Source organism: Belonocnema kinseyi, chromosome 8 (assembly GCF_010883055.1).
Source record: "Belonocnema kinseyi isolate 2016_QV_RU_SX_M_011 chromosome 8, B_treatae_v1, whole genome shotgun sequence".
NCBI lineage: Eukaryota > Metazoa > Arthropoda > Insecta > Hymenoptera > Cynipidae > Belonocnema > Belonocnema kinseyi.
The window spans coordinates 96,336,786-96,349,142 of record NC_046664.1 but is presented as its reverse complement, the minus strand read 5'-3'; the positions used below and the strand labels follow the sequence as shown (position 1 = coordinate 96,349,142).

Sequence of the window (12,357 nt, the reverse complement as noted above, 5' to 3'; positions counted from 1 at the left end):
AACAATTATTAATTATGAAATGACTTAGAATTACAATAATTTATATTGTAATTTAAAGTGTTCATTTTAAAGAAAAATGCATAATTTTCCAATTTTAAATTTCTTAAAAGGATATAATTTTTATCATTTATATTGATTCAGTCTTCAATTTAGAACAAGGATCTTCAGTAAAGGGCCATCCATATACCACGTGGACAGATTAGGGGGGGGGGGGGTATGGCAAAATTCCACGCTTGTCCACGAAGGGGGCCGGGAGGTCGGGCTAGAATCCACGTGGACACTCGTTCCCATAAAACTGTAAAAAATATACTGAAATCAGACAAGGTATACTCGAGGTACACTTGAATTTTTTATATTGTGCTTTGAAGACCAATAATATCTATATTTTCATGAAATACGTCCACATGGATAGATTAGGGGGGACGTATTAGTCAAAATTCCACGGCTGTCCACGAGGGGGAGGGGAGGGTAAAAAAGTGGTGCAAAATTGTCCACGTGGTATATGGATGGCCCCTTAGGGGGAATTTGATCCCAAATACTCATTTGCAAAATGTTCGTTTGAGTAGAGATTCTTGGCGGTGGAAACGAGACATGTGGTAAATGAGTATTTGCGGCCGAATTTCCCCTCGCTAAAGAGCCCGAATTTAGAGCATCAAAAATGATAGCATGGATTTTTTTAACCAGAAACATTTAAGCTGCTCAATTTACAAAAATTAAGAATTTAAAATTGTGCACTTTAATGGTATTTAATGTACAATTGTTCAATTGAAAAATTTAAAAAGCTTTCATTTTATCTGTGTAAATTATTTAGCATTTGAATGAAAACATTCGGAGTTAAGATTTTTTAGGGTATTTTAAAGGATTTCAAGAATTTAAAGAAATATCAAAGATTTCAAGGGATCTTAAAGGGCTTCATTTGATTTTATGGATTTCACGGGATTTCAGAGGGTTTCAAAGATTTGATCTTTTTTAAGGAATATGGAAAGTCATTATGCATTTAACATTTTTAATTTGTTAAGGATTTTCAAAGACTTTACTAAGATTTCAGAATACTTTAAAAAATTTCAAAATTTATCCAGGATATTAATAATATTTACAAGAATGTAAGGGATTCCAACGGATTTCTAGAAAACTTTAGGGAATAAATGAAATAAAATGACATTTCTATGGGACTTTCAGAGATTTTGTACGGCTTTCAGGGGTTTCAGAGATTTTAAAATATCTTAAAAGATTGGAAAGTATTTCATGAAATTTTTTGGAAGATTTACATCGTATATCAGATAACTAAAATATTTTATTAATCCATGTAATATATTTGAGTATCAAATTTAGGGCTGACAATTAAAAATCTAGAATTAAAAACGCTAGAAATTAAACTTTTTTTTTGTAAATATTGAAAAAATTCGCTTCGTTATTTCTCGTGGATTCATTTGTGTGCGGTACACAGGGAAGCTTAAATATGCGCTTGCGCGTACGTTAGTTTGTATCTGGTTTCAATTCTTTCTTAAATATTTTCTGATTGCTTATTGCATCTCAACCTCTGCAGGGATATAGATATTAAATTAATTTTACTTAGTTTTTCTTTATTTTCTAAGAGTATAGGCAGGTGTAATTTCATTATCAATCATATTTTATATTATGCATTTTTAAAGACTCGCTCTTATTTCCATCGAACTCATAAATTTTAAATTTGCACCCAGATGAATACTCAAATTTCAAAATAATATACAATTGTTATTACTATTTCTCACATTCAAAATTATCCGTTTCAAAATAAAAAATTTGTAGATATTGTACGATAAGTTTTTGTCATTTATCATTTAATTGTTTGATTGACAATGTGATTATTTTTAGTTTGTTGAAAATAGAAACCTTTCAGATAACATTTTTTTAATATAACAGAGAAGAATTAAGAGAGTGAAACGTGTCTTATAAGTTTTCATAAATAGTTTCTTTTCTGTTTTGTTTTGCTTTGTTGAAAGATTACAATCGAGCTTCAATGCATGTACATCCGTATTGACTATTGACTATACACCGAAAGAGAGCGGTGAAGGTCGGCGAACGTATAAACTAATATGTGGCAAGCATGAAGCCGAACACGTCATGGTTTTAATATAGAACACTTTGGATTGTTTTCTCTGTTAAAAAGCTCGCAAAGACCAGGGATTTTTATTCATACTTGGAAAGAGGCTAGGTGAAGACGTGTCATCATGAAGAAATTCTGTGTACCTGTTATCACAGCCTTTCTCTTTGTCAATGTACTTTGTCAAGGTAAATTGAATTTAAGACCATATTGCGAGTATTAGAAATGTGAGAAAATAATATTACGAGATAATAAAATTATTCTTTGCCGTCTGTCATTGTTTTATAACTGTGTAGGTTTTTTAGATTCCTGGGCTGAAAAATTCCAGCAAAATATGCACAATTTTGGGAGACAGCTGTCACAAAATTTGCAACAACAAGGAAGGGATATTGAACAGCAAGCAAAGAGATATGCAGAACAAGCAAAAGAAGAAGAAATGAAAAGAAAAGCGGAACTTCAGAGTAAGAATTATTGTATTTATGTTATTTTCTTAAAAGACGCAAACTTTTTATGTTCAAACCTTATTTATTATTTAAATAGATGTAAGCGTTTTCGACCAAGACTTGTGTTAATAAAGAAGATGGTAGGTTTTTCTGTTAATTGGTCCTTTATTATAACGACTTTGACACTTTGAATTTGTCTAATAACATTGACACATGCGCAACAAAAGTTGTTTTTTATTTATGATTTTGAGATGCAATAATAAAAAACAACTTTTTTGTGCATGTGTCGATGTTATTAGACAAATTGAAAGTGTCAAAGTCGTTATAATAAAGGACCAATGAACAGAAAAACCTACCATCTTCTTTATTCTTATGTATTATTGTAATGTCGGAATTCTGTATTTGTCAAGAAAATTTAACCGGATTTTTAAAATTATAAATACAATTAGTCCGGCGGATAAGATAAATAATTATGCATTCTGTATCACAAACAGAGGCATTTTTTAAATGCGTTTGGCACTCTCAAGAAAGCTTTCAGGGTGGGAGGCTAACGTGATAATGGCCCTATCTACCTAGGCACGATAATAATCATAGAACATTTTCGTGATTGATGTTTAAAAAAACTTTGATCCAATTTTCGTGAAAATTTTGTTTTTAAATTCAAATAATGATCTGATCATTGTTCTGCTGCTTTTATTGGATGCCGTCCGTCCGTACGTCCGTAAACACGACAACTGTAGAAAAAAACGGATCAAATCGAGCTTTGGCACACTTTTTTTAGGTCCTAAAAGAAAGAACGAGTTCGATGACCATACATTTTGAATAAAAATAAAAAAAAGAGGATTTTCAAAATTTTTTAGTCTTTTTTTAAGATTTAAGAATTTTATATACGGATATTCGTAGCACTTATTAATAATCACTCCTTGATACGACACGTAGGTTTTGTTTTATTGATGAAAAATAATATTAAAAATAAACAAATACATTTAAAAAAACGGCACAAGCTACGAAAAAAATCAGTAAACAAAAAGTGTGCACCTAAAACACATCTAGCAATTTTTTATAAATCACTTTTTGACAAGACGCGTCTTTTGGTTTTAATCATAAAAATGGAATTAAAAATAAAAATCGGAAATTTGTGGAAAACGAAAAAAGGTACGAAAAAATTTGATAAACAAAAGTTATTCATCCAAACATAGATACAAATTTGTTATAATTTATTATATCCTCACCATTTATGATTGAGAGAGTACTAGAATTGTCCGAAATTTGTCACCGCAACATTCAAAATTAGAACCTAACGACGTAAAATACGAAAAAAAGTCTTATAGAGGAAAAATAGCCTTCCTTGAACTATTTTTGACATCATTCCTCGTTTTTAATTTCTTTATCGAAATTTATATGAAAAAATCGAAAATTCGAATATTACGCCAAAAGACGCGAGTTACACAAAGAAATATAAAAGAATAAGACTTTAAGGATATTTTGTTTTATCCATCAAAAAATATTATAAAAACAAAAATCACATTTTTAGCATAACAACACGAGACAGGGAAGAATTTCTGAAGATAGGATTTCCGTTTTTTATTGTAAGGTAATTCAGAAAATAAGTTTACATTTACAAATTTATCTGAAATATGGAGGAAGAAGCGCGAATGTCACGAGGAGCATGTGTACCTCAAAGCCTGCAGAGCTTTCCTAAATTTTACTGTACAAACTTAATGAAAATGCAAAGAATAAATATCCGAGCGCGAAGCGCAACGCAACCTATGATCGAGCGCGAAGCGCGAGATCCAGAAGTCAAGCTCCCTAGGCGCGCTCAAACTAGCGAGCGAAGCGAGACGCGTATACAACGCGCGATGAGAATGTGCCCACGCAGTGGGAAGATTTTTTACTTTCATATTATTTAAAAAATGTGTCCCTACGTCTGCTAACTCTTCTTTTTCATGATTAAAACAAAAACTATATGTATCTTATTGTAAAAAAACAGTCTTAAGAAAATTTTAAATATTGTCGAGGTCAACAGTTTTGCTTGGAAACATTTTGTCCTCTACCTTAGATGGATTTACCGGAAAAAGGAATATTATATTTTAAATAACAAACGAATGCCTCCCATTATCAAAAAGTTTTGAAGAATTCATGTACCAAAACAAAAAACTTGCTTGTGACACGATTTGCACAATTTATTTTTTTAAATATCACTACTGCCGAACTAGATTATGTATTGAGCAAATTATTCAGATTATTTGAAATAATGTAAACTAACTAATTTTGATATCTTTTAGGCCAACAGGACGAACTAATGGAGACAGTAAAGCAAATTCAAGAAGGACATCTTCCCTCTGGAGTAAATTCAGCGAATACTTCTACACTTATTGAGGTAAAGAAAGTAAACATATATTTTTTCTTTCGTGCTTCAAAAATAGTAAGCGTGAGATTTTTTTATAAATAAAATTAATGAGGCACGCTGTACCTTTCACAAAGGTTTTCTCGGAGGAGGGTGAATTTTCAGGATGTTCGTTTTATGGTTCGATAAAGCCTTTCAGTACCTCGAAACGTTTTTACATTGTTTTATTTAAAATTATTTGCGTGAAAGTTAAGACAGTTTTTTAGTTCACCTGCAAAATTCGTGTTTTTGCACTTACGACCGTAGGCAGTGTGCCCCTTCAATTACAGTAGACTCTACGCCACTTCTCTCTAAGACACTTCTCGTTTTCCGATATCCCCTCCGTTCGCTCGCCCCCACTCCTTGCCTCATTTCACCAACAAACACATGCGGCCAAATGCGGCTCGACTCTCGACAATTCTAGAGTGGAACTTTACGTTTAGGTTAGGGCGAATTTACACAGACTCGTGTGCTCTTTTTGTGTTTCACAGTGGAATTTTTAATATTGTCGCTCACTGAAATTGTTGAAAATTATAAATTCATCGTATAGAGGCAAGTCTAAATATTAAAATACTCCGAACAAGGCAGAATACCTTTTGTTTTGTCCAACAAAAATACGTATAAAAAGTGAATGGCTCACTGCTGGAACAAAATGAAGTATCCTTAAAGCAACTCAAGAAGGAGAAAAAGTACTGAAAAAATTTCAACATTTTATTTATGAATTTCGCGAAATTTATAATTAAATGAATTGCCCTTTAAAAATATTTTCATTTTGGCGCCACTGAAGGGAAGGTTTCCTTTCACGGAACATACTTGACAAAGCTGCACGGCGCTTGAGAACGTTTGAATTCGCGCGCGCGTCACGTGGCTCTCGCGTGTCGCAAGAGAAAGGGTATTCTGACACTTCGTGTTCGCTTCCCCTACAGTCCCGAAAACGAGAAATGTCGTAGAAACTGCTGTATTAAAATATTTAACATTTTGTTGACTATTGTAGGGGGACGGGATGCCTTTTTTCATTCATTTAGAGGAAAATGGAGCAAATCTACAAACTTCCACAAATTGAGCCGCGGATCCCTAAAAATAGATTTTATGTTTTTTTAATCAGACTATATTTTTTTCAAGTTAAAAGAGAAAATTTGCATTTGTTATTCACAATAATTGGCTAGATCTGAAAAACTAGTGAATTGTTTAAAAAGGCAACCTGATAAAAATAGTAATTAAAATATGTTTGTTTTTTATTTCGAAACATATCATTGTATGTTTCTCCTTTAAAAATTAAAGGCATTCCTTTCAAACCTTTTTTTTCTTAAAAAAAAACTCTGAATAAAATTATTCTAATAAAAATCTTTCTTTCCCAATTTAATTTTTTATATTAGTATTTCCTTTGAAAATATATTTAAAACAATTTTTTAATATAAAAAGTAGCTAAATTCAAAATTGTTTAAAGAAATGTCTTCTTTTGCATCAATAATTTATGTAATACCTTCATACAAATTACAAAAACTTTACTCTTTTTAGGTATATTACAGTCGAACTTCAACTGGAGCTCGGTTTTGCTTCTGACGTTCGGCTCTAAATTTTGTAAACTCTACGATTTACGCACAACTCTGTACTCGGGGGTTTTTCGAGGTCGCTGATTATGAATTTACATCAAATTTTTTAAATTCAAAATGGCAGACCCAATATGGCGGACATGAAATTTTTGAAACTCTACGATTTTTGCACAACTCTGTACTCTGGGGTTTTCGAGGTCGCTGATTATGAATTTGAAATCAAATGTTCGGAATTCAAAATTGCCGACTGAATATGGTGGATAGTATCAAAAATCTAAGATTTTCGTACAACTCTAAACTCGGTGGTTTTTAGGGTCGCTGATCACGAAATTCAAAATTCGATTTTCAGATTTCCATATAGCGGATCCAATATGGCAGACATAAAATTTCGAAATCTGTCTAGTTCACGATTCAGACATTCTACGCTCAACATAACCCAGAGATAACGACGTGGACGTGGTAGAATTAGGTCTCCTTCGGAGAGCTTGATTACGGTGAGTCGCTTTGCCTTTCACTGAAATTTGAACCCTCTTAGTAATTATTCTTGAAAGACGGATTGCAGAATAGCGATTCAAACTCATTGCAGAAAATTCTGGTCCTTATAGGACAATGTACACAGACTTTGAGTTGATTTTGATGACATTTTCTGTGTGTTTCCTGTTTCACCTAACTCATTCATCTCCGGCAGCATTGTATATCCGAAAATTTGATGTCAAATTTATTATCAGCGATCCCGAAAATCCCAGAGTACAGAGTTGTGCGAAAGTTTTAGTTTCCGAAATTAAATGTCCACCATATTGGGTCCAGCATTTTGAATTCCGAAATTCGATGTCAAATTCATAAGTAGTGTTCCCGTAATAGCGCGAGTACAGAGTTGTGCGAAAATCTTAGATTTTCCAAAATTTCATGTCCGCCCTATAGGATCCGCCATATTGGATCCTCCATTCTTCGAAGGGTATATGTCTATTTGAGATCGGTGTTATAAGTTTTTTTTTGCAGTATAATTATTCCGATCACCATTGATGATAGTTAGATTCGAGTCTGAATACTATTTTGGCTCGAGAAAAAATTATGAAATTTTTTTTCTCGATTTTTTGGCACTTTTCTCCAAATTTGGCGCCATATTGAATTTTCTACTTGACAAAACTCAATTTTTACCACGGATTATTGAAGAGCATACCAATGTTTTGTCAACCATGATTATAGTTTTTTTTTTTTAAATGGGCCTAAACCCGAGGATAGTGTATTTTTCAAATTGTTGATAATATACATATTTCAGATATTGTAAAGATATTTTCAATATTTTCGTGAATATAGAGTTTTGATTTCATTTCACATGATTTGAATTGTCATTAGGAATAATTTGAAACTTATGTTACTACAAATTGTTGAAATAATATATGTAATATAAACCCAATAAATTTTCGATAACATTATTTTAAGTGAAATACTCGTATTCAAGATAATTTTATGTTCTCATGGCTATTAAAGTAAAATTCTTTTTATACAGCAAAACAAACTTTTCAAAATGGATTCTTCTAAATTGTGAATTTATCTAACATATATTTGATTTTTTATTTCAGAATGTAAATGGTCGACTCCTAACTATTAAAAACACGGCATATTCGATTGGCAATGAAAACAATGGTATTATCCACAACGTACAAATCATTTCTGAAGAAGACAAAGTCATAGATTGGTCAGTCAACTCCCTTATCTGGGATGGAAATCAATTAAAAAAACGATTGATTCAAAATGCGCCTCAATCTGGAGTTAATCAATTTGGAAATAGCCAATCTGTAGTAATAACCTCAGGTGGTGTCATAAACGCAGGTGGAACCAGTATTATATCCACAAACCAAGGCGGTATTATAACACAAGAAATATCTTTATAAACGAAATATTTTGACTAAGAATTGGCCAAAAAATATCTTCAGAATAATATATGATTACGAGATGAAATAATGACAATGATAATTTAAAAAAAGACTTAATTAGAAACGCTATAAGACTTTAAAACAAAAAACTTAATAAATGTACCTCATTTTAATTGTAATTTGTTCAAATCTATACTTTGAAGTATGAATCTTTCCCATGTCAAATTCTGCAACTAGGCTTGAAATAAATATTCTTTTTCTACAGAAATCTGTTTCATTATTTAAACTTCTTCTGGAATGTTCCTTGGATTTTCGCTAGTTCTTTATTTTAAATAAAGATCATGTCCTTTAGAGAGCTCTTTTGGATGAAAATTCTGAAAGTTGGAACATTTTCAAAAATGTTGAGGCCATTTTTCCAAGATTTAAAAAGTCTATGCACGGTTCTTCATATTACTCGGAAAAATCGAAAATTCCAATTTTTAGTGCCCTAAAAATAATCAAAAATTACAAAAAAGGTTGAATAGACAAAAATTGAGCACTTTTTGAAAATATACATTTTTTAAAATGGATTTTTAACAAGACGCGTAGTTTGTGTTTTATCCACAAGAAACAACATTATGAAAAAAATTACATTTTTGGACAAGTAACTCGTTATAGCCCGCTCCGCTATCGTTTTTCACGCCTGAGTGTTCGCCTGAGTGACAACCACAGATCCCGCACACCCCGCGCAGCTCCTGTTACACCGACCTGTGACGCGGCTTCAATTCTCGGAAGGGCTATAGAAGGGAGGGCTATTGAAGGGTTCACTGGAATAATTTTTAAATAGCACAAGTATACGAGGTGTGTTCAAAAAGTAAGGTGACTTTTCAATTTTTGCGGGCTACGTACATTCAAGTTTAAATTTTTTGTTTTGTTGTGTTGGTACACTCGTCACGATCATATGTTCACAGTTTTGACTATATAGCTCGTGTTGTTTTTCTGGCAGAGGCGTAAAATGTTAGAAGGGTTTGGTGTGCTCAGCGATTTTCTTCTTTCGAAAACAATGGAGCAAAGAGTTTGCATTAAATTTTGTGTGAAAAATGGAATCCACTGCTCTAAAACTCTTGAAATGTTGACAGTTGCATACGGTGAGTCTACTTTGGGTAAGAAAAATGTGTATAAGTGGTACAAGCTGTTCCAAGAAGGCCGAGAGGATGTCGAAGACGAACCTCGCCCTGGACGTCCCAGCACGTCAACAACAGATGAAAACGTTCAAGCAGTGGAAGAAATGGTGTTGAAAACCTCCGAATTACCATCAGAGAAGTTGCTGAAGATGTTGGCATATCGGTTGGCTCATGCCATGCTATCTTTTCGGACGTTTTGTTCATGAGGCGTGTGATCGAAATTTGTTCCAAAACTGCTTAATTTTGATCAAAAGATCCATCGCATGACCATCGCTCAGGAGATGTTGAATGAAGTCAATAATGATCCTGATTTTCTCAAAAGGGTTATAACTGGGGATGAATCGTGGGTATATGGTTATGACGTCGAAACTAAAGCCCAATCGTCTCAGTGGAAGCATCCTGAGTCACCAAAACCGAAAAAAGCACGTCAAGTTCGGTCAAATCAACTTTTTGGAATAGCGACACAAGCTACAATAACATTTTAATTTACAAAATTTCTGTCTAAATTATATATCTTCAAATTTTTCTTAAAGACACCTTACGCTAGGATGCGTATTTTTAGCTTAAATCGAAACACATAACATTGAGAATAAACAAATAAAAATGATGGGAAAATGAAAGAAGTTGCAATAAAATGTTTAATAATATATTTTTACATTCTCATCAGAGAATGTATTAGATTTGAGTAAAATTTGACCCTCCCCCCTCAAGTTTTTGTCAAATGTCCACGTTTTGAGATTCCCTGAATCCGAAAAATCGTTTTTCACGAATGTGACTGTCTGTCCTTCTTTCTATCTGGCTGTTAGTCTGTCCGTGTATCTAGATGTTTAGTTTGTTGGCACAATAACTTTCGAAAGAATTGAGAGATTGGATTGTCCTTTGGTATATTTTTTAGTGTCCTAAAGTAAAGTTCAAGTTCGTTAGCTAGCCATTTTGAATAAAAATTCAAAAAGTGAGCACATTTTTAATATTTTTGAGACCACTTGTTTCAAGATTCAAAAATTCTCTTTGCGTATTTCCATAATATTCAAAAGAAGAACAATTTATATTTATGACTTTTTTTTAACCAAAAATTACCAGAGTTAAAGAATTTACAAAATTCCAAAAAAACACACGAAAATGAACATTTTAAACCAATTAACGCACGATGTAAAAAAGTAAAATTAAGAAAAATATTTCTTTTTGAATGCCCTGCAATGTTATTCTAACAACTTTTTGAATGTTCTTGACAAATCGAAAATTTTAATTTTTACAGCATAACAAAATATGGAAAATCTAAAATTACATTTTGCAGATAAACTGTGCAAGATAAAAAAAAATGAATAGACAAAATTTGTGAACTTAAAAAAGATCTACAAGCCTATATGAAAAACTTTTTGATAGAAAACATTGTTTTTCTTTTATTCGTAACTAAAAATTGAAAATGAAGAAATTAAATGTTTGGACAAACGACATAAACTATGAAAGAAATGAAGAGACAGAAATTTTTCTCCCAAACAAAAGCCACAAAATTGTTATAAATAGTTTTTTAGGACGCGTAGTTTTTATTTGAATCATAAGTCATTACCGTCTATGGAGAAACAGAAAAAAATACATAATAGTAAAACGATCAAGTGTCAATTATATTAATTTGATAGAATCGCATAAAAAAGTTGTCTTGTAATTTACGCAAGAATAAAGAATTAATTTTTAAATTTAAAAATTGTTTAAATAATAATGCTTCAGTATAGAAATTGTCAACTTTAAACTGAATTGTTCATTTTTCCCGTTTTAGTCTCCTTACACATACCTAAATTTGTTAAATATTTATGACTTCATTTTTATTTTTTTATTGTTAGTGCTATAATTTTTGTTACATTATTATAATGTGTAGGCAATATTAAGCTAAAAATATTTATAATTAATACATTAGTAATGATCAAAAGTTTTATATCCTCTAGATTTTCAGATTGCTCAATTGTAAGCGATTCAGAAGCTAAGAGATTGGATTTCTACAATATTTCTTTCGATCCAATTCACTTTAAATTAAAAATATCGTATACTTTTCAATTATTTTTATTTTATAATCTCATTCATGAATGTTTTTGTAGCCACTCTAAATTTTAAAGGATTTTTCCAATCGAGTCAGCCTTTTATACACTTTTTTTTATAATTGAACAATGTAGATCATCTTTTGAATTTGAAAAAAAAATTAACAGGTTTAGAAATTTTTGTCAAAATTTATGTTATATGGCCCAATGGAAATTTTCGATTGTACCAAATTTATAAAGTTAGATCATTTTCAAATTTATAGAATTTATTTTTGTTCTCAACAGATCCGTTAGCTTTAATTGTGATTTGTAGTAGATTTCAACGAAGATGCACAAATTATCTTACTGATGTTTTTCTTGTGGAAACAAATTTAGAATATTCTGGATAATAAATAATCGAGTGGGTCAGCCACATGGGAACATTTTGAGAATGCAGTTAAATGATTTTTAGTATCTTTTTCGAACTAAATAGAAGTTTCTGTAGAGCTGAATTAGAACCGAACTTAAATCGAACATAATCAAAGCATATCGCCTATAATGTCTCTATTTAGTAAAAAAAAAAAACATATTTTTTTTAACATTATAATGAGAAACGTAGCTAGGCAATTGCAACCACAAACGTAAGCGCAAAAATATATTTTTACATTCTCATTAGAGAAGGTATCATATTTGTGTAAAATGTGACCATTCCCCTCTCCCCTCCTCTCCATCCGCTTTTGTCAATTGTGGGTCCGGATGCAATAAGGGCACATAAAATTTTTTCGTGCGAAAACGAAGTCCCCTGAAGGCTTTAGAAAAAATTTTCGAATTTTAATTTTCAAA

At 31.7% G+C, this 12,357-nt stretch overlaps 1 protein-coding gene across 2 annotated transcripts; it reads left to right on the top strand.

Moving 5' to 3' along the window:
• The first annotated feature begins 2,055 nt into the window (after positions 1 to 2,055).
• On the top strand, positions 2,056 to 8,610 carry LOC117178050. 2 transcript variants are annotated; one of them, XM_033369257.1, is made up of 4 exons: positions 2,056 to 2,271; positions 2,380 to 2,544; positions 4,812 to 4,906; positions 8,049 to 8,610. In XM_033369257.1, exons 1-4 carry the CDS (start codon positions 2,211 to 2,213, stop codon positions 8,358 to 8,360), a joined length of 633 nt encoding a protein of 210 aa, XP_033225148.1. In that variant the 5' UTR covers positions 2,056 to 2,210; the 3' UTR covers positions 8,361 to 8,610. The 2 variants fall into 2 exon arrangements, with proteins under 2 accessions (XP_033225148.1, XP_033225149.1); XM_033369258.1 differs by having other exon boundaries at positions 2,057 to 2,271; positions 2,389 to 2,544.
• Positions 8,611 to 12,357: the final 3,747 nt, after the last annotated feature.

Excerpts from the sequence above, each read along its gene's own strand:
- LOC117178050 (XM_033369257.1), top strand. The coding sequence starts at position 2,211 with ATGAAGAAATTCTGTGTACCTGTTATCACAGCCTTTCTCTTTGTCAAT. Across the intron at positions 2,272-2,379 it reads TGTCAATGTACTTTGTCAAG|GTTTTTTAGATTCCTGGGCT; the intron begins GTAAATTGAATT and ends ATAACTGTGTAG. Across the intron at positions 4,907-8,048 it reads ATACTTCTACACTTATTGAG|AATGTAAATGGTCGACTCCT; the intron begins GTAAAGAAAGTA and ends TTTTTATTTCAG.